Source organism: Engraulis encrasicolus, chromosome 7 (genome assembly GCF_034702125.1).
Source record: "Engraulis encrasicolus isolate BLACKSEA-1 chromosome 7, IST_EnEncr_1.0, whole genome shotgun sequence".
NCBI lineage: Eukaryota > Metazoa > Chordata > Actinopteri > Clupeiformes > Engraulidae > Engraulis > Engraulis encrasicolus.
The window spans coordinates 54,189,039-54,212,044 of NC_085863.1; the positions used below are offsets into that span (position 1 = coordinate 54,189,039).

General features: G+C 45.8%; 1 protein-coding gene across 1 annotated transcript in view; it reads right to left on the minus strand.

Annotated features, from left to right (window-relative positions):
- ap2b1 (adaptor related protein complex 2 subunit beta 1) overlaps nt 1–23,006 on the minus strand; it is a 64,850-nt gene that overhangs the window by 34,642 nt on the left and 7,202 nt on the right. Inside the window, exons 9-16 of the mRNA XM_063203976.1 lie at nt 22,594–22,689; nt 19,191–19,306; nt 18,695–18,860; nt 16,347–16,445; nt 12,688–12,947; nt 10,515–10,707; nt 1,551–1,592; nt 105–251 (exon numbers count right to left, since the gene is read on the minus strand). Coding sequence (XP_063060046.1) covers nt 105–251; nt 1,551–1,592; nt 10,515–10,707; nt 12,688–12,947; nt 16,347–16,445; nt 18,695–18,860; nt 19,191–19,306; nt 22,594–22,689 — 1,119 coding nt within the window. The remainder of the gene's footprint in view (nt 1–104; nt 252–1,550; nt 1,593–10,514; nt 10,708–12,687; nt 12,948–16,346; nt 16,446–18,694; nt 18,861–19,190; nt 19,307–22,593; nt 22,690–23,006) is intronic.

A 23,006-nucleotide genomic window follows, 5' to 3' on the forward strand; every position in this document is an offset into this window, starting at 1 on the left:
CCTCAGCTACTTATGGCCTAAGGTGTGACATATCCTCCCGTGGCGATGACCATGTGTGTGCTGTGCGTGTGCGTGTGTAAGTGCCTCACAGCTGGGTTACTTACAGCTTTGGCTGCGGCGTATCCTCCGGTGGTGGTGACCAGGCCGCTGGAGAGCTCAAACAGGTCGTTCAGGCCGCTGCTCATGGGCGCAGGCGTGGGGGACGGGGCGAACGTGTTGGGCACCGAAGAGGGAATGAAGTTCTGGCCCACCTGCGATACCAAAGACACACACACAAACACACACACGTGCAATGGCACACACACACGCAATGACACACACACAATGACACGCACACACACACGCAATGACACGCACACGCACACGCATGCAATGACACGCACACGCACACGCACACACACGCGCAATGACACAAGCACACACACACAGAAAAGGAACAGATAGACACACAAGCACACACACACACACACACACACAGGCAAAAGAGGGGGAGGGAGCAAGAGAGAGAGCCAGAGAGAGAGAGAGAAAAAGAAAGAGAAAAGGTGTCATTGTATGATGGAGGTGTCCTTATAAGGCCGGCGGGCGGAGGGCCATGCTGCTTATGCTTTGTGGATCAGTGGGTTTCATCAGAGTGAGTCAACACCATCACACAGGAGAGTCTCTCCAGCTCTCCTGCTCCTGCTCCTCCACCAGGAGAGGACCAGATCAGGCAGATTGCAACACAATCGCAATCACACAGAGAAAATGGGAAAAATGAGAGTAGTAGTGGGGGTGGTTGGTGGTTGGTTATGGTGTGCTGGGGTATTTGTTAGTGGTTATGGTGTGTGGTGGTGGCAGTGGTGGTGCTTCAAGTGTCTCATGCATTTGTGATTGTGAAGGAAATAAAAACACAAAAGAAAAAGAAAAAGATCATACAGAGAAGTAACCGGCAAGAGTTAAGAAAGCCATGCAGCAATCAAGCAGAACACAGAGCGCGAGCACCGAGCAACTGCCGTCTCCTGGCAGGTTCGTTTGAAAGCGAGGCGAAAAAGCGCTAATTGCAATTGTATAAATAACTGCAGTCATTAAGTCGTAGCAAAACTGTAAACTATGAGCGGATTGGAGCATGCAAACACCCGCAAGAGTACACACGTGCACGCACGCACGCGCACACGCACACGCACACACATAATCCTCCACTCATGTACACCCCATCCCTCCCCAACACACACAGGCAATTACAAGATGCGAGTGTGAGAGCAGCAGCAATCCTGGGCCTGGCTGGCTTCGTGTCGCTTTGAAAGTGGCGCTTTGAACAGCATGCAGTGTGCAGCAGACACACAGGCAGGCAGACAGAATAACACATCAGTGCAGACAGGTAGATTGACAGGCAGGCAGGCAGGCTGGTGAGCAGGCAGACAGGTCATAGAGACAGGTAGGTGAGCAGGCAGACAGGTCATAGAGACAGGTAGGTGAGCAGGCAGACAGGCCATAGAGACAGGTAGGTGAGCAGGCAGACAGGCGAGTGAGGCAGTTAAGGCACATGGAGAGTGAGGGTACGGCTGACTTACTGCAGGGCTTCCCCCAACACCGCCTCCCAGGTCTCCCCCGAGCTACAAGAGACGAGAGAAAAACCCAGATCCAGACTCTGAATAATACACTTGGAACACAGCATTTGGAGATCGTGGGATGGACAGAGAGAGAGAGAGAGAGAGAGAGAGAGAGAGAGAGAGAGAGAGAGAGAGAGAGAGAGAGAGAGAGAGAGAGAGAGAGAGAGAGAGAGAGAGAGAGAGAGAGAGAGAGAGAGAGAGAGAGATAATAAGAGAAACAGACAGAAGGGCACACAATGTTCTGAGCCCAACATGAGAACATTTCAAACCTGCATTCCCAATATTCAGTAATGCACCCCTCATTTCAACAGTAAAAGGAATAAAGGAGCAAAAAATGAACAAATAATGAAGCATTCACAAATAAAAAGGGCACCATCCTGAGGTCAGTGGCATCAAATTAAAAATGCAGTGTGCTTAAACTGCTGATGACGTGCTTGAACACAGTGACGCTGCTGTCTGCGGCTTAGATGCTAAATCCACACTTGGGACTCACGTCAGACTCACACTCACTCTCACGTAATGATTGCGAACGCACCACTTCAAAAGGAAATCGGATATTGTTTATTCATCTTTCAATATATACATTTGCTTATCTTTTATTTTGTAGGAATATTCCATTGAGACGCAGTACAGGTCTCCTCTTTGTGGCCAAGAGGTGGCCGAGATGGAAGCAAATATTGAAGTTTCAAATGGACTGATAGAAGGAAGGAAAGGCAGGTCCTTTGATCCACTATGCTGCCGTACAAAGACAAAGTGTAGTAACTACATATTTTGTCGTGATACACAATCATGTCACGATATGGTATTGCGATGCAAGGAGGCAGTATCGTGGTATGCCCTTTCAAAGTTTTGTTACCTTTCAGTTCAGAAAACAACCACATGATGCGATTGTGCTTCAAATCCACATCATTTTTAAACTGTTTTTTTATTATTGGTAGCCTCTTATAACCTATTCCACCTATACATGATCATAGTTCATAGATTTCAAAAACAAACCGTAGGTCAAAAATCGTGATATGAACGCATCATGAGTTGAGTGTATCGTTACAGTCCTACTGTAAACTGTCTTCAGAACAGCTTATCTTGTGACAAAGCCTTATGGTTCAAATGTGTCCTGTTTTAGAAATATTGAAGTAACTACAATATCCAACCTAATACCAATAGTTAGAAGCCCCTTTTCTTAGTTTCATTGTCGGCCTAGTTACTGCGCTTTGTCTTTGTAGGGCAGTATGGATATGCCCATTCTCCAATATTCCAATATTGTTTTTCATCTGCCTATCTGTCCTCAGAATCACAGTACACATTTCCAGATGTTCATTGTCAAAAAAATATTGCCCACTCATTGCCCACACTTTTTTGCATGCATATTTGCCCCAACCATCCCTTTCAATAGTCTAATTGGCTTAAAGTTCTACATATGCATGTTCGTGAAAGGAGGTTCACCCCTCTCAGTCATGCACAATCTTGCACTGCAGAATCTAAATCAGGTATGGAACATACACAATACCGATTTTCTCTTTTTTCCCCCCATCCGATAATCACACACCCTGTCAAGTTTGAAGTAGGGAAGCGAGATAAGCCTTTTAATCTTACCAGATGTTCTAGGAAGTCTTGACTAGGGAAGCAGCAAGTAAGCAGAAATGGGCGGATGTGTGCATGTATACATATATGGCAGAGCTTTCAATCATGTTGATGTCTGCCTATTCCAAGAAGTGTTTTTTGTAATTTCAGAGTGGGTTTTAGATGTCTGCCGGTGTACCTTTGATTTCACCACATACATCCCCTACTTCCAGGAAGACCTGACCATGGTTGTGGCACAAAAAATAGACAAAGAGATGAATGCATGGATAGAAACACAGTCAGTCAGTCATGGCGTTTGATCATAAGGGTGTGTGTGTGCCTGAGTGCCTGTATTACTATGGAAGGGCTGCCAGTGCCAGAGGCTTGCAGAGTCTGATTGAGCTGACCTGAACAAAAGGCACACGGGGTCTGTGTGTGATGAAGCACCCCCCCTCTAAAACTCTCATCTCCAGCACTCGTCACGGTTAGTTAAGAGCGAGCCTGTGTCATCAGCCCCTAAACAAAAGACGGAGGTAATGGACTTCCAATATTTCAGCACTTCCCCTTTCAACTCTAATAAAGAGAGAGTGCAGGGAGACATTGAAGGGCAGACAGAGAATGGATTTCGAGGTAAGTGAGGAAAATTATTCACCGACAGACAGAGTCCGGCGGAGGAATTTGTCAAGAGGGGTTACTTCAACGGTCGACCCTCGCTTGTCTTGTGAAATATTCTGCTCAGTGGGTGAGTCTCCCAAAAGAGTCCACTGCTAGCTGACGACAAAGACAGAGGTTCTTTTCAATGCACTATGTAGACCACACACACACACACGCAGCCTATATAATATACTGTACTCCTAGGCCTTGACATCTTTTTGAATTTCTTTCCTCCTTTATGCAGTGCACGAAGCACCCGCTTGTGTGATACAAGGAACTAAACAAGCCCTCAATGACAAAACTCCTACAGGCCAGGATGAAATAAGGGCCTGCTCTTGTGTCCAGAAAGCGAAACCTCTTAGTCAAGCTTGGCAGAGCACCAAGGTCTAAACTGCCGCGTTGTAAAAAAAACTCCTCAAGTACAAACAGAGACAGTCGGCCAGTAGGGGTGGGGTGATCTGGGATACACACACAGACAGTAGATGCCAACGCCACCGAAACCTGCGACGGGATCAAATTACACTTACTGAGGAGAGAGAAACAGGGAAGGATCGGCAAATGGCCCGGGCCGGAATCGAACCCGGGTCACCAGCGTTGTAACACAATGCCGTACCGTAAGGCCACGGCAGGGTCAAATCATTTCCTTTAACGGGTTTCAATACTGTAAACGATATTGTGCATACAATAATGTTTAGCACTTAAAGCCCCCAGGGATACGAATGTGGTTGTTCTGGTGCTGTTAGATTCTGCTCCTCAGACAGTTCCAAAGAAAGAGATTTGGGAATATTAACCATACAAGTAAAGGTATAATGCAACAAGCCTACACCAAAACAAACACATTATCGAGCCAGCTTAGGACTTTACCACACAAAAAAACCCCATCAGAACAATGACAAAAAATGAGGTAAACAATACAACCTACATTGAGGTCTCTCCCCCCCCCTCTCCCACACAGCTCACACTTCTCACTGGAGACCAAATCCCTCTTTATCCCCAGTCTCAGAACTACATTATCGCCCATTGTGCTCATATTGAGTCTTCCACATAATGACAAAAAAAGACATAATCTATACAACATCTAGTCTAAACGAGGCTCTTTCTCAAGCATCATCTATTCAGCAGATGGGTTTTTGCCTTCAGGGTAAAGAACAGCACATTTCTTTATTTTTCTTCTGATTCTATGAAGGTCCATGATGAGCAGTACAAGTGTGGGATTTTTTTCCCACTGAGAGCTTTAATCGCCTTACCAGCGAAGTTAAGATGCAGCTCCTATACGCCTACGTACGACATAAACATATTTTCAGAATGTTTAAAACGTCACCCTTAATAGATTTGTCTCCTTAAAATGTGTCTGTTTGCGGTGCAAAACACTGTGCGACTAAATGAATAACAAAATAAAAATGTCTTTGCAGTGTAAATAAATAAAAACGCATCATTATCATCATTAACCTCGAATCTGCATATTTTTCAAAGTGGCTTTCAGAGTGTTGCGTTTTTGCCATGCACTGCCTACCAATAGGGATTCCTCCGCTCCCACAATTACCTCTGGCAATCAATTCAAATCTATGAATGATTTTCGGCGGAGTGCTCATCGTGCCTTATCACCTAGGCAACAGCTAAGCCATGAACCTGGCGGCATGCCAGGCACATCTGTGTGCGTTAGTTAGCGTGCGTGTGTGTGTGTGTGAGATCATGTGTCAGTGTGGATGTGTGGATGTGGATGTGTGTGTGTGTGTGTGTGTGTGTGTGTGTGTGTGTGTGTGTGTGTGTGTGTGTGTGTGTGTGTGTGTGTGTGTGTGTGTGTGTGTGTGTGTGTGTGTGTGTGAGATCATGTGTCAGTGTGGATGTGTGTTTGTGTGTGGCTGTTAGTGTGCCCGTTGTGTGTGTGCTTGTGTGTATATGTGTGTCTGTGCATGTGTGTATGTTAGTGTGCATGCATGTGTCAGTGTTGTTGTTTTCCTCAGCGTGACAGAGAAGGGAGGTGGGCACGATAGTGGAACAACAGTAACAGTAAGCAGCGTGTCGGCGGTGGCCCTGAATGCAGCCCTGCTGTCAAGAACTCCCTCCAGAAACAGCAGGGCCAGACACCCAAAGACATAAAACAACGGAGTTGACATTCACATTGTAGGCCGTTGATGCATTAAAGTGCTATATTCTACTGCTCTCCCTCACCGGCGTAGTGTGTGTATAAGCACTGACCCTGCTGTGGTTTGAAAAACAAGATTTTAAAAGATGTCAAATAAGGGGCCTTTGGTGCATTAGGGTTGTCTTCCACATCTCTGTTTGAGTGGCATTTGTAAACGCCTTTTCCGATGTGCTGTGAGTGCATAACACAAGCTCTGGCCCAAACCAGATAGTCTCGGCAGAGAGGGCTCCAGGGCTGTGATGACTGTTCTATATCAAGCTGCTATTGACCAAGTGAATGGCACATGGGGGGATCTGTGCTGCTGTGATACGATTTCTATGCCTTCAATAAAGGAACTGTAGATGAATATATAATAGAAAATATACACACAAGACAAATAAACATATACTAAAAATAAATAATGATGGCCCTACCATGGCACTAACAGTAGGGCACTCGTTTACTACGGGGCCGACAGGGTGCGATTCCGACCCGGCCCTTTGCTGCCCTTCCCTGTCTCGCTCTCCCAACTCGCTTCCTGTCACAACCGTCTGTCCTGTCTCATATTAACAGAAGCCCCAAAAAATTACTTTAAAAAAATTATGCTAAAAACAACACTTGTGTTCCCCCTTACAAACTTGCTGCGATCTCAACATACAGTATACAGCAGGCAGTTGAAATGGAACATTTATAGGTGAAGGTCTGGGTGGAGTCGGAGGCTAAGCTAACCTTGTTGGGAGCAAAATAATCTAATTGGAAGTTTTCCAACAGAACAAAACACACACACACACACACACACACACACACACACACACACACACACACACACACACACACACACACACACACACACACACACACACACACACACACACACACACACACACACACACACACACACACACACACACACGACTGCTCTGAGCACCGCGGTTCAATATCCTCCTTTTATACTGGCAGCCAGGCCAAGACACAATATCCGACCGTGAAAAATGGCAGACGTTTTATTGTGGCAATGCGCAGGAGGTGGTAGTGGAGGTTGAAGAAATTTAGAGACAATAGAAAGATGAGTCGATGCCCGAGCGTCGAATTGAGCGAGAAATCAATTTTCATTACTTTTATTCCCCATCCTCGTTTATTTTTTATACGAGATGAACGAGATAACGCGCGATCAAAGACAAATAATCCGGCATTAAATGTAAATTTACACAGGGCAATAAGAGTTTCTCTTTATTATTATCACAGTGCACGACTGCTGCTGCTGCATTCTCATAACATTGAAATTGAGCACTTTCTCATTACTGCTGGAGTCTGATGGAAGTTAATGGCCCCTCTAATGGTTCCTCCTACATGTAACGAATTCACCCCGAACCGATATGTCTGTCTGGGAAACGGTGTTCAACTTCTAATGCGAGTCCCAAAGCCACCCCATGATGCACCACAGGCCTGAGGGACAGTGAAGTGAATGATGCATTGGCACCACTGTGGAGATGATGGGGTACCTCGACTGGCATGTCGCACAGGCACAAGGTGATGATGCTATCCAGGGGGGGAACAGTCAGAGCCTCTTCCACACTCACTGAATGTTCAGACTGAATGCTGAAGTGTAGTTTTTGAAGAGAGAACCAACGCACAATGGGGGGACGGATTGACTGCAGATTGATTTTGAGCAATCTTCAAAAGAGTACTATGTACATCTTACCTCGCTGGGGCTAGTCACAGGAAAAAGGCATATCTGACAATAGAAAGAGTAGAAAGTCTGTGAGCTGTAGCTCTGCTTTGAAGGTTTATTCAGAAGACACACAATGTTTCGACCTAACAGGGTCTTCATCAGGCTTGTGAATGATGCCTGATGAATAGCCTGTTGGGTCGAAATGTCGTATACTGAATAAACCTTCAAAGCGGAGCTACATTGTGCGGACTTTCTACTCTTGCTATTGATTTTGAGCAATCACCAACAATGGGACACAACACAGGGGTGTCTTCACTGTTTGGGCGCTAAACTTTTGTTCGTTTGTTTCATTAAAACTGGCATAAGCGAGAGTGTTTGGGTTCTTTCATCCTGTGAGGAAAAAATGTTACAGTAGTCCAAGAAGTCCAAAATGCGACTGCATGTGTGACTTGCACTTGTACCTAGAATGACATCTTAGCACAGACTGATGACACACAGGGGAACAATTACATTTAAAAATGAAAACTGAAATTCTCTACGTTCAGCCTAAACTGACGCCTGAACAAAGTGACATACTTCATTCAACAAAGACTTTCTGAAATTTCTGATTGCGGCATTCAGTCGCCATATCCACTCAGGTTTATGAGAAGAGAAGGTCCGTTCCTCAATGCCCACGGCTCTGTAGCGTTTCAGTGAGAGTGAGCTCAAGAAGACATCCAAGACAACCCTCCATGGCAACCTAAACTTTCCATGTCAAAGGAAAACAACAAAGAAAGGAGGGTGGAAAGAAAAAAATAAACAAACCAAACTGTCATGGCACCTAAGCTATGAACAAGGTTGCCATTGCCAACCAAATTCTCTTCTAAGTGCCATTTGTAACGTGTACACCCTCTGCAACCATGCAGTAGAGAGCCACCGACTGTGATACCAGCACAGCTTTATTTTCCCGGCCAACAGCAGTGACAAACAAAATTGGACCTGAACAAAAACAGTAATCTTCTACCGGTACACCCCCCTGAAGCATTTTGGACAAGCATCTCAATATAGGGGATCTGAATGCGCAGTGAGACTGCAGCAAAACTCTGCAGCCCTCCAGGCAGAGAGTGCTGCCACCCTGTCTCTCTTCTCCACCCTGCCTCTCCTCTCCTCTCTTCCCTGCCTCTCCTCTCCTCTCCACCCTGTCTCTCCTCTCCTCTCCACACTCCTATCCTATCCTCTCCTGTCCTCTCCTCTACTCTCTGCATCGGCTCTCCTCTCCTCTCCTTTCCACCCTGGCTCGCCTCTCCTCTCTTCTCCATCCTGCCTCTCCTCTCCTCTCCTCTCCTCTCCTCTCCATCCTCATCTGCATAACATCACTCTTGCCTCAGTTTGGACTTTGACTGACCACACAACTGGGCAATAACACATGTGTAGCAAAGTGTTAATGCCCAGTGTTATTGGACATGTGCCTCCAACCAAACACATAGTTACACAGCACATTCCACCTTCCCCATCCCACTTCCCCAAGTGGTTTGCAAGACTAGGTAATAACATATGGTATAGCACCATGTCCTCCTTCAAGCATACCTCCATATCCCAAGCACATACACTCCTCTTCCAGTGTTTCCCATACATTGAGGAAACTATGACGCACCGCCATAGTTTACATTTCGCTGCCATAGTTTCCGAAAATGTACAAAAAATAAAAATAAATTATTATTATTATTTTTTTTTTTTTTACTTTTTTTTTTCTTTATTTTTTTTAACGATTTCCGTGTTTGTTAAAAGCGATTTCAATTACGATTTCCTTCGCATTTTCCTCCTGGAGTAAATACATCCTATAGAGAAAACCACAAGTGCTTGAAAGAGAGAGGGATCAAAAGCCTTGCCAAGTTGTTGTAGTTAACTTGGGTTTGGGAGCAATAAAAAAAAAAACCTTCCGAGAAGGGACAGTTGGGATGAGTTTACTAACACTCCCCAGGCTTTGTTTTACAGTTGTAATGAGTTAGGTGACAGACCTTCATTGACAAGGCAGAGGAGACATCGGGCTGCATAGGCCTATAGAAATGGATGTGTTATGAATGTGAATATAGACATAAATGTGTAATATGTTGTTCAGCCCTTTTAATGGGAGGAATTTTGAAAAACTGGCCCTGTGACCAGCACCCCTCATGTAGAATGTGTGTGTGTGGGGAAAAGGCATAGCCTACCCTCTTAGACCCTTTTTGTTTATGCGTTAACAATTTCACAGCAATCTTAAATTCTTGTCTCTGCTCCTATTTTGTTTTACATAGACCTCTGCATGTGTATTATGTAGCCTTATTTCTCAAAATATAAATGGCTGAAATGTAGGCGTAGGCCTATAGTTTCTCCATGCGCCAATGTCATACTGTACTCATTGTTTTGCCATTTTGCATTTACACTGCGTGAATACCCAACCAAAAAGGCCCGTGAAAAGACCGCCCCCCCCCCAAAAGGCCCGTGAAAAGACCCCCCCCCCCCCCCCCCCCCCCCCCTCCCCAAAAAAAAAAAAATGCCCCCATAGTTTCCAAAATTTCTGTGGGAAACACTGTCTTCCATATTTACCCATCCCCAAATGTTCCCCACAACTGTTCAAACAGTCAGTCACAGTTAACCCCCATCCCATACGCTTCCCTCCTTCCAGCCACAACACTGTCCCTCAAAACATACAAGACCTACTTGAGTAACACACCACTCCCGCCCCGCCAAAACTTCCCAAGTCCACTCCTCTCCATCCTTCAACTTTCACCCACCCAGGGATCTCATATCATCCGGCGACCCCTCCCCTCCTTCCACCCACCACACCTCTGGGTCCCACCTCTCCCTCCCTCCTTTCCCCGCCAACCCAACCTAGGGGTCCCCCTACATCTCCCTCCTTTCCCCCCAACCCCCAGGGCTCCCCCTCCAGACTCACCAGGCTGTCCAGTCCTCCTCCGAGCAGGTCCACGGCCCCCATCTGCATGGAGGAGACCTGGGGCACGTTGGTGGGCGGGCCCAGGTCCAGGTTGAGCAGGTCCCCCAGGAGGTCGCCCTGCGATGGGATGACCTGGGGCTGGTCGATGGGCGGGGCAGGGCCAGTAGCCACTGGGCTCTCCCCAGTGTCGATACTGTGGGTGGGGCAGGGGGCACAGGATGCAGGGGAAGAAGGGGTGAGAGAGGGCATGCGGAGGACAGCATAATAAACAGAGATATAAAAACACACACACACACACACGCACACGCACACGCACACGCACACGCACACACACACGCACACACACACGCACACGCACACACACACGCACACACACACGCACACACACACGCACACGCACACGCACACGCACACGCACACGCACACACACACGCACACACACACGCACACACACACTGTTTTTGTCAGAGCTTGCAAGAAGATGCGGTCTCATTTGCATAGTGCAATGCCAACACAGCCCTCAGCTAACTTGTTTACCTCTCCACACTGCCCCCCCTGGGAGACAACGCTGCACACATGCTGATGCTGAGCCAGAGGGCTGCTGCCATCTTGTGCTATACAGTATTTAGCATTAAAGGAGCGGCAACGAAAGCTACAGGGACATGACGACCATATGGTGGAAGAGTGCTGATGTCAAACTAGACTAGACTACAGGGAGCTGCAATTACAGGGCAACCACTTTATCTTTGAAAACTGGGCAGTCATGAAAAAAAGCAATCTGGAGTGATTGCTTTTATGTATACACATTAAGCGTGACTCAAGAAGTCTGTACTATAAACGGAGTTCAACCTACCCACAAGTGAGCCAGGGTTAACTTCGTCAACCGGGGTTGACAAGACCTGGCTACCTTGACTGGTGGTAACCCGTACTACGACGCTGATTTTTCAGATGTTGATTTGTCTACACCGACTTGCCTAAACCGGAGTTCCTGCACGCTCTCCTGGCAGGGCAAGAACAATCAATCTCAGAGAGGTTATGATCGATAATTTCTGCAGCTCATTAATATGGAAATGCTGATAAATTAAATGTGCGCGCCAGTGCATGATTACAAGGCCATTCATCAAAAGTTTACTTGTGCAAAAATGCTGAGCATACAACCCAGCAACGGCTGTCATTATCTGTGCAAAATGCGGTACATTTTGAGCTAAGGTATTTTTAAATATTGAAATCATGTGCAGCCAATTCTTCACATCTCTAACTTAACTCCTGGGAGTGTTCTCGCAAATATGGTGCAATTTAATGATCTTGTTATCCACCGAATCGGTGTGCGCTAATGACTATAAATCTTGGAAAAAATTAAGTTAGGCTATAATTATTAATAACTAAATTTAACAGATGACCAGTCTTCATCAATCTACATGACATTATAGTGGCAGCGTCTCTACAAAATATTTAACTATCTGCAACAACTCTGCAATTGCAAGTGATTGTAAATTAATGTTTGTGCGCATTATAAAGACAGCGTTTGACAGGGCAGAGGAATTTTGCAATGTGTTGTTTGTGGCGAAATTATCCTTATTCCCTGACCCAATCTGTTTCAAGATCTCTGACAGAGAGTAGCTAAATCTGAATTTCACCAAGAACTGTTAACTTACATGAACAATAACAATAGACCGTCATGACCAGTTTTGAGATGTTGAGTAAATTGCATGGCAGCATACCTCGCTTCAAACATAAGCTTATCCATCTTTCGTAGTATGGGTTAACCAGGAGGTTACACTGCATGTGATCAAGTTACTCGAAGTATTATTACTAATATTCAAAGTATTATTACTAGTATTATTTATGGTTTTTTTTAACTTTCAGTGCTGACTACTAGTATATTATGTTACTTTGTGAATTATTTTAAACACATATAACAATGTAGCTTTACAAGTGACTCCCTACCTACCGTGCTGGATGGGCAAGTGCTTGTGGTAGATGTCAGGCTGCCCTCCTCTTAAGTATTTAATAGTATATTCAGTATTATTGTATAGTGAATATATAATAAGAGTGGCTATGTCCATACCTGGCACACTGTATGGGCAGGTGTTTGCGGTGGATGCGAATGGATATATTGTTACCGTAGGTTAATTATAACCTGTATCAAATATATTATAAGCTATCCCCTTACCTGCCATGCTGGATGGGCAGGTGCTTGCGGTGGATGCCGTGGCTGCCCTCCACGAAGGCGTTGGGGGGCTTGTGGTAGACGGAGGCCAGCGAGCCGATGTGGCAGATGAGCTCGTCCAGCAGCGTGGGCTCGATCAGGTCCGTCTCCTCGGAGATCAGGGGCTTCTCCGACAGCACCACCTCCTTGGCCGTCACCGGGTCGGTGGACAGCAGGCGCCAGTAGATGTAGCCGCGGTCACGCAGGTCAGGGTTATCAGAGTCCTGTGGAGAGAGGGAGGGGGGTTGTGAGTAAATAACACAGCAAGTCTGAAACATGCAGCTAATCGTGCAAGTTGGGTTGCCCCCCCGAGTCCTGAAGGGGAAAAAGTCAGAAATACACCAAGTCTCTCTAGGTCGTCCTCAGATGAGCCTTCCATCATTGCTTCCAGTCATTCCGATTCTCCATACATCTTTTCAATTCGCTGGTACTCTGGGTTCCTGCGTCCTTCTAGAGTATGTCCACATATTTTAATGTGGGACGTCATCTTAGCCGGTACCCACGCAAAGGTTCCCTCAATACCAGTTTGCTGGCTGGCAGTTCTGGGTGGCTTTGACAATGTCCTGCAAGTCTCTTTCTCCTTACAGCAATCTTTTCGCTCACCCTTGGTATTCCCTCATACAGGATTTTGTTGGTTACATGTACGCTCTCGCTGATGTTAAGCACTGCACGCAGCATCCTGGTGTAGCACCGATCAAGAGACTTCTCTAGGGTTGGCTTCAGGGTCCAGCATTCACTGCCATAGAGGAGAACAGACTCTACTATCATGAAGAAGAAGCTAAGCTTGATTTGACGAGGGAGATTGGAGTTCCATATACTGGCCATACCAGAGATTCTTTAAGTATATAGAGATATGCCAATGTAATAGGTTGCTATGGGCACCTAACATGACCAGGTTCCGGTCTGCCTAAAGGGGCGTGTCATAATGCTCCTAGCATTGAATAGAACAGTCCTTAGATCTGCCTAGGTCTGCCCCCTTGCAATAATAGAACCCGGAAACAATGGGCCAATGGAACCTCTCTCTCGCTACTCTCTCTGGCCATACCGTTCAGGGCTCTCCATGCAAGTGGCTTCCTCACTTGAGGCCAGATATTTGAAGCCGTTGACTTCTTTCAGCACAGTGCCTCCTGCTATAGTCAAATGTTGATGTTCTGGAGGAATGTTGTAGGTGATTACCTCAGTTTTCTTGGCGTTTAGCCTGAGGCCGGCCTTGGCGCACTCTAGCTCTACCTTGTTCAGTTAGTGTTTGTGCTTGTTCCACATTGTCGGAGACAGAGCAAACTGATGTCATCCGTATAGTCAAGGTCTTTGAGGCACTAAAAGCCGGAAGTGAATGTGAGTGTGTATGTGTGTGTGCTCACAATTAAAGTCTGGTGACTAACATGACTGAGGTCTGAATGAGTATCTTCGTAGACAACAGGTAGGACTGGAGGAGCCCTAGTCTGGGAAATCCCATGCAGCATTGAGATTTTCTTGGAATGCTTCTTGTGTGCAACAAAAGAAGCACGAGATACACACAGGTAAACAAAGACTTTTTTTTTTAAAGAAAAAGAAACTATTCACGCACTATACCGCTTTTACCTCAGCAGAAAACTTTGCTTGTACTGTCACAATGTCTCAATAAAATGAAAAATGTTGATCAAGGGACAAAAAAGAAACGAATGATATTACACAAGTCACACACAGCTCCTCAGCTGTTCCAATCTGGAGAGAACTGAAGCATTATTGCCAAAGCCAAGCCAGCAAAACAGATGAGTCACACACTCAAGCAAGAGAGACAAGGTCGAAACGACACTGTGCTCCCCAGTCAGCATTGCTTTCTCCAAGTGACCTTCAAACATACAGTATATAGGCCCTTTGAGCACGATGTAACAGACACAACTCTACAAATTCCCTCTAGTAACTTCAGACACCGTGGTGCAGTGTAAAAAAAACTCAGACAAGTTAACAATGTTTTAGTTACATCAGGGGTGGGGAACCAATGTCTCGAGGGACGTTTAGGGACCTTGAGGCCGTATTATCTGGCCCCTGATATAATTTTAATGTTATGCAGCTTCATATGCACACTGTGGTGCAGTGTAAAAAGAAACCAGACAAATAAACAATGTTTTAGTTACAAGTTGGTATTCTGTAAAAAATATTGCCGACCCCATAACTTGCATTAAGTAATGGAAAATGCTGAATGTTGGAATGATCAAAGAGCATCTCAACTCACCGAACGTGTGTGTGTGTGTGTGTGTGTGTGTGTGTGTGTGTGTGTGTGTGTGTGTGTGTGTGTGTGTGTGTGTGTGTGTGTGTGTGTGTAGTAGTGTGGCCAGGCTGACACCAACTCCTGTGTCTCAGAGTTACACTGTGTATTACAGGTGAGTTTCGTACCACACTGCAGTCAATCACAACTGTATGGCTGGTATTACCATCCATACAATAGGTACCTATGTATGGGAAGTGTGTCCCGTACAGGGTTCACGTTAGCCGGCTGTGGCCGGACATTGGCCGTTTGCATGAATGAATGACCGGCAAAATAAAATGTTCCCGGACAACATGTCCGACAAAAATGACAGCAATTAGTCAGTAAATAATATTAGCCCATTTTAAATAGGTCTACTTAAAGTTACAAAACACCAGTAGGCCTAATATGAAACTGAACAAAGCTGAAAATATTTGTGAATAACTGAACTTGTCATAAACAGCACGCAATATTGCTTGCGCTCTCGTCCCCACCGTCGTTGTCCCCAATCACGTTATGCTTATAATCCCTTGACTCACACTGGCTGCTGTGCTGTCGAGGAACGATTCTGTTTTTTGTAGGCTATTTTTACCAATATATCAGTGAACACAACAAAGGGCATTGCATTTGCAAAACCGTTTCATGCCCAGTTGCGAAGTCCAGCCTAACGGTTGGGGACTCAATGGCATGCGCAGCATCGCCGCATCGAATCACTTTCACTTTTACCTCTGCTGAAAAATGGTGGTGGATCTCCAAGTAGGCTACAGAGGGTGAAGTTAAACATTCCAGAGAACGATGGACTCGCGAGAAGTCCCAGTGAAAGTGCATGCAGGGCTTTATAACTGTTTTCATCACCGGCCAAAACGTGTAGCCCATAGAGCATCGTACGGAACGTGCCAATTCCATTACCTTCGAGAGCGCAGGAACACAACGCAATATAGTTCAAATTTCAGTAGCGTTGATACCATTAGGCTACTGTACTATTACAGGCATCACCTCGTTACCCAATTTGAGTAGGGAAATGCTCTTCGGGTTTGCTGATAAAACACAGTTTGAGTTGATAATTTAGGGATCTGCGCACAGCACGTTGGCTGGCTGTTTTTTTCTCTCTTTCAGTTCGAGCTCTCGAGTGTGTGAAATAAAGCGCGCGTTTACTCCCCGGCCCGTGCGCACAAGCAGGGCTCTAAATTAACACCAGACAACTGGCCAATGTTAGTGAAATTTAAGTTTTGCTGGCAGAAAAGACCAATTTACTACACTTTGACCCATTAGGGAGTGTGTGTTTGGCTATATGTGGAAAAAGGTCCGTTAGATATTTCAAATGTCCGGTATTCTGCAATACAGCCGGCCACTTGTCCGGCCAGTAAGAATTCTAGCGTGAACACTGGTCCCGTACCTGTGTGGCCAGGCTGAGGACCTGCTGCACCAGCTCCTGGGTCTCGGAGGGCTTCTTCAGGAACAGCTTCACGATGGCCGTCAGCAGGGTCAGCTGCACCTGAGGGGGAACCAACACATCAGGGCATTAGTAACGTTATGTATCTACGGTAATTATAATACTATTAATGTAATATGAGTAAGTTAAACTCACTATGGTGATGGATAAGGGATTTAGACATAGATACATTTTCTTAAACATACATATATGTTTGATTCTTTTTTTCTTAAACGTAGATACATACAGTGACATACAGTGCATTTTAAGTAAAAGTAAAAGTATTCTTAAGAAGAAAGTAGAAGTAAAAGTAAAAGTATTCTTAAGAAAAGAAAAAAAAACATTTGGTCGATGCTGGTATACTATCCAAAAATGTACAGGTATCACTTCACAAAGTTGCTACCACTACATAAGACACTACACAGTCTCAGCCCTCTGGCCAACTGCCAGTCCTGCAGTGTTGTCACCAATACAGCCCCAATGCACCAAGGTCACCTCAAACAGACTTGATTTCTACATAGAAACTACTAGGGGGGGCTCATTTCCCTTTCCACATTCTGCTGCATTGATGTTCCTTGAAAGAGACACTATGCTAGCCTGGGAAATCCCATGCTGCCTTGCACAATCGTTTCTATCTCACTTGTGATTACTGTAGGTCAGGTGGTAACCAGCCAAACACTATGCAGTGCTTGTGAGGCTAAAGACTCATCTCTGTGAGACAGACAGCAGATGGTTAAATGAATAATTATGTGCCTTTCTAGTCTGTAGGGTAAAAAAAACATGCTTTTTAGCTGGTTTGTACAGAGTTGAGTAGGCTGAGAACATTTGGTCCTAGAGATTCAAAACCTATCCCACAGGAAGTGTGTTGTCCAACCATAGACAGTATAGCTGAGGTTTTCTGGATACAGCTGGATACGCAGAGAAAGTGCAGAGGCGTCTGACTGACAGAAACAGGGCAGACTTATACACAGAAACTGCTGTAGGGGCTTTATTTCCCCTTCAGCATCCAGCAGCAGGAGAGTTGTCTTGGTGGGGGAGAGGAACTGCAGACTATCATGCAGAGGCGGTCAGCCAGCGGCTCATGGACTGACTGACTGACCTGCCGTTTCCCTTGGGGAAGACCAACAACTACCCTATCTTCATTTTTCTAAGTATTTGTTTTGCATGGTCTTGCCTTTATTGGATTGGTCAGTTTGACAGGAGACAGGAGAGAGAGACAGTAATGGGAGAGAGACAGGGGAGGGTTGGGAAACAACATCAGGCTGGAATCGAACCCGGGCCTCCAGTGTAATGGTCAGTGCCCTAAGGTACTTGAGCAACGGCCGGGTCCAACTGCCTTATTTTTAGGCCCCGGCTGCCCCTACTGAGAGGCAGTAGGTGCTGACTGCAGAGGATGGTTGGCACTAGTAGCTATCCGTCTTACTGCAGGGTTCCCCCCAGCACTTTAGCTGGTTTGTACCGAGTTGAGTAGGCTGAGAACATTTGGCCCTAGAGATTCAAAACCTATCCCACAGGAAGTGTGTTGTCCAACCATAGACGGTATAGCTGAGGTTTTCTGGATACAGCTGGATACACAGAGTAAAGTGCAGAGGCGTCTGACTGACAGAAACAGGGCAGACTTATACACAGAAACTGCTGTAGGGGCTTTATTTCCCCTTCAGCATCCAGCAGCAGGAGAGTTGTCTTGGTGGGGGAGAGGAACTGCAGACTATCATGCAGAGGCGGTGAGCCAGCGGCTGACAGACTGACTGACTGACCTGGCGTTTCCCATGGGGAAGACCAACTACCCTATCTTCATTTTCCTAAGTATTTTTTTTGCATGGTCTTGCCTTTATTGGATTGGACAGTTTGACAGGAGACAGGAGAGAGAGACAGTAATGGGGGAGAGAGACAGGGGAAGATTGGGAAACGACATCAGGCTGGAATCGAACCCGGGCCTCCAGTGTAATGGTCAGTGCCCTAAGGTACTTGAGCAACGGCTGGGTCCAACTGCCTTATTTTTAGGCCCCGGCTGCCCCTACTGAGAGGCAGTAGGTGCTGACTGCAGAGGATGGTAGGCACTAGTAGCTATCCGTCTTACTGCAGGGTTCCCCCCAGCACTTTATTGCTAAGGCGGCCAACTTGACAACCATCACCTACCACTTTGACTGGCTCCCCTGCAAACATGACTTTGTGTTGTGTATGTAATTTCACCAAAGTGAGTTTCATATCATATTTCATCTGGAATTGGACAACTTGGTCTTTCCAGTGATGATTCTGGCTGGTCACCCACTGACCAGCATGACTGAACGAATATTCTGCGGGAAACTGACCTGTGTGCTCTCGTCATGGAAGCCCTCCAGGAAGCTCTCCAGCAGCTCGTCGGCGTTGTCGATCCTCTCTGCGTACTCGCCCACGATCCAGATCATGGCGGCGCGAGCGTCCGGCTCGTCCAGAGAGTCCAGGTTCTCACACAGGGTGGCAATGATGCTCTCATACCTAAAAACAACACAATCCATCTTGTATAATACACTGTGCGAACTGTGAACAGTCTATAATCCACTAAAAAGCATTTAAAAAAATCAACAAAGACGGTTGAGAATACAAATGAGCAACAAATGAGAATGCAGATGAAACAATAATCAGTTTGGAAAAAGTTGCTTGAAAGAAACTGATTGTGCCTTTGTAGACCACTTCATTACATTACACTTAGCTGACGCTTTTATCCAAAGCAAGAAACAGTTATTTACAAGGCTGCCTCAATATGATAATGCAATGGCTTAATTTCTCTTTCAGTATCTCAGACAATGTAGGCAAAAGGTTACTGACTTGTTGGGGTACTTGCGAAAGATGTCCCTGATGACCACGATAGCCTCCTGCACCACGTAGTTGACCTTGGTCTGGATGAGGTCCAAAAGAGTGCTCACGCAGCGCTCGGCAGATTGCTACAGAGTAGACAAACATCATATTACATTACACTTAGCTGACACTTTCATCCAAAGCGATGTACAGTTGTTGTTGTTTTTTTTAAGTACTTGAAATTGGTTACAGTCCCTGAAGCAGTATGAGGTTAGGTGCCTTCCTCAAGGGCATCTCAGACATGGAGAGAGATAGGGCGCGTGGGATTCGAACCTGCAACTCTCTGATCTAAAGCCCAACTCCTTAAGGGGGATTCATACTTGTCGTGAGTGGCGCTAGTCTCCTTCATACTTCACTCACGACGATGGCGCGCGCCGTCACGTGACCTAAAATTTCGACACGCCCCCCGTCGTAAGCTCAAAATTCGGCGCGTGTCGCAACGTCGTGCACACGAGGATTTTTCTAACTTGTCGTGCGCAGTGTTGCCAATTTAGCGACTTTGTCGCTAGATTTAGCGACTTTTGGCCACCTCTGGCGACAAAAAAAATCATCTAGCGACTTAGCGACTTTTCAGGCTCAATCTGGCCAAATCTAGCGACTATTTCGCTTGTCTCGTGAGAGGCAAAACAGTCTCCCTCCCCACGACACCACACAATGCATTTTCAGTGGCGGGTAGAGACAGACGTGACACATGATGCAGTACGGTGTGGCAGCTTTTGTGATACGCAAAGGAATTCTCATGCGCATGTACATCTGCTTGTATGAGGCTACGGCAAGCGATATGGGACAAAGATATGGCAGGAACCGAATGTCAACAAACCGAGATAGGCTACACAATCTTCGATATGGTCACCAAGTGTTTTGGGACTGTCATTTATGTTATGCCTACACTTTGGAATTAGATCAGAGTCTTGTTGTTACACAGGTATATTTGATTTACCTCAACTGTACCCTGTACTTAACTTTACTCGGTCTACCCTACAAGCAGATACATCCGGTGCGTATCACAAAAGCCACCACAACGGCTCCTTATGCATATGAATTTAAATGAGCACTAGCAGGCTGGCCGCACCGACCGCAGTGAATCCCGGGCACTGGCGACAAAAAAAACCCTCATCTAGCGCCTTTAGTGACTTTTTGGTGCATCTGGCGACTTTTTAAAACGTGCATTTTCAGAGACAAATTCATAATTTTTCTGACTCTGCGCTGCCGTCAGAAGCGTTTCCCACGGTTAAGCAGGGCTGCAGATTAGCTCTGATCTCCAAAAAGTAGCTAGTACCGCCGATTTGTACTGTGGACCAAGGCATGTGGGCACGTTTTCTGTAGATCAGCGCGCCGTGCGTGACATTTTGACGTCATACGTAACGTCATGACGTCATCTAGCGACTTCTAGCGACTTTTCAGCAAGCCCATAGCGACTTTGTCTGATTTTCTTTTGGCAACACTGGTCGTGCGCCACCAGCGACCATGCAGGTAGGCAGACAAAGCAGGAGTTGCGAAGAGAGGCTACAACTACTGTAGGCTACTACAGAATGGATCCTGCATCATTTTGAGGATAATAAAATGTCATAGAGAGTTATTTTATCTTCTCTCTTAAATGTTGTTCAGTGAAACAATTGTTTACTTTGTTCAGAAGCACGTTGTGTTCGGTGATCTATTTATAAATTCTGCCGCCAGAACAATGCTCTCACATGGTCTTGGAATGATCTGGCAATGTAGGCTACAACAAAAAAATATATGTTTCAATGTGGTAAGTCACAAGTCAGACGTTCAGTAGCCCTACAGCAGCCGTGTTTGGCTTTCTATTTTATACATCAGTAGAACTCACGCTGCGAGTTGCGAAAAATACTGCCGTTTCTCTCATGAACAGCAGAGGGCACTTCCGACAATGCGAGCAAGGCGCTTTTGAAGTATGAATAGTCTGTCGCAAGTGATGACGTCATTAATGGTTCTCGCGCCACTCGCGACAAAGTGCGCACGTGAAGTATGCAGAGCCCTTTAACCACTACTAGGCCATGCACAGCTGCCACAGACAAGCAAGACTGAATTCATTAGGGCGGTGCAGGAAACAGCAGAAGACAGAGACAGGCACAATAACACATAATAATTCTGTGCACCAACTCAGCGATTAGAAACAAGACAACCATGAATTGTTAATGCAATTCTGCTCTTCCAGTTCAGTACATTGTGTCCTCAGGTGCTAATATGCAAAACAAAGTCCCAAAACAAACTGCAGTCAAAATACAATAAAGGACATGACCGGGGTAGAAAGCAGGAAATAATCGCCTGAAATTGTTTTACTGTTGTAATTCTATGCATGTGGCAAATAAAACTCCTTGCATCATTGTAATGTAAAATTGTAGTCATTGTATCATTGTAATGTAAAACTCATTGTATCCTGGTAAATGAAACACTGCTTTCCCCCGGCCATGGGATGTTGCATTACCCTGCATGGCTGCTGAACAGAGATGTCAAAGTTTTAAGTAAAAAAATAAATGTTTCTTCCAACACAAGTAACTTATCAGAGTAAAACAGATCTCTGCACTAGTCTTACAATCAGCTAACTGCGCTGGTTGGATCATTTTGTTTGTTTTCGTTTAAAGCCGGTTAAGCAGCTGTGGCTATTTCATGGCTGCGCTGGTTGGATCAAATTCGTGGTTGGTTAGATTTTTGCTGTTCAGTAACAACAGAGTCTACCTCATTAGGTACAATGGAATAACTGGTGTAACAGCTATGTAATATGTAAGGGTTAACGTTCGGCGAGAAGGTCGCTACCGTGGAATAGCAGCACGACAGAGAGAATCTTTAGACCCCGACGCGGAGCGGAGGGGTCTTGTTCTCTCTGAAGTGCTGCTATTCCACAAAGCGACCGACTCGCCGAAAGTTAACCCGCTTATTATATGGATATACTTAAATGATTCACACATGGCAGGGACATTTCTTTAAGCCTATTTAATGTGAAGTCTGGGCTATTCTAGTTTTTAATGTCAAAGGATTGTCGCTGCGCAAAAACAGTGCCGTTGTGGAACACCGCTAACAGCTAGGTAGCCAGGACAACAGGTGTTGTCTATCACAGCAGCTGATTAGAGGCTTGTTGAAAAGTCGCTTTAGCAATGAAAAGTCTTGTTGCCATTGACAGCGGTCTGTTATAGATCAACCCGTCCGTTATCGAAAAATAACAGACGTGCGAACGTTGGGGAGTCCCGTTGAAATGAATGGAGCATTCGACCGATGACGTCACAACCATATAATAACATGTGCTAGTAGTGACACCATGAATTTACTTGTACATTTTGAAACCTCTGCTGCTGAGCATCACCCTGGGGGACATAAACTGGGATTAACAGGCGGTGACGATGGCCCTGTATCTCACCTCCACTTTGATGGCACAGCGTCCGATGGCCCTCACAGCCTTACGCACAAAGTCCACATCCACCTCTGTGGCGTACTCCTTCAGCTCTGCAAGGACCTGCAGATGGAGATCAGATGTAAAGATGAGGTGACATTTCAATACGGTTTACACTGAATACTACCTACCCACTGATTCTGATGGGTGGTTCTCATCAACCCCCCCTTGAGTTCATAATAAGCCCCCTTAGCAGTCTCCCCCAAAGCTGGCTCCTTCTCAACACCCCTCTAGAGCTGCCCAGCACCCCCCGGGGGCTGTAGAGCCCCTGTTGAGAAACACTATCCTGGACTAAAATACCCTGTACATGACCCCTTCACCTGTACTACAATTCCTTATAACACTTGTTGGGCTGCCACCTCGACTACAATCAGTGCACT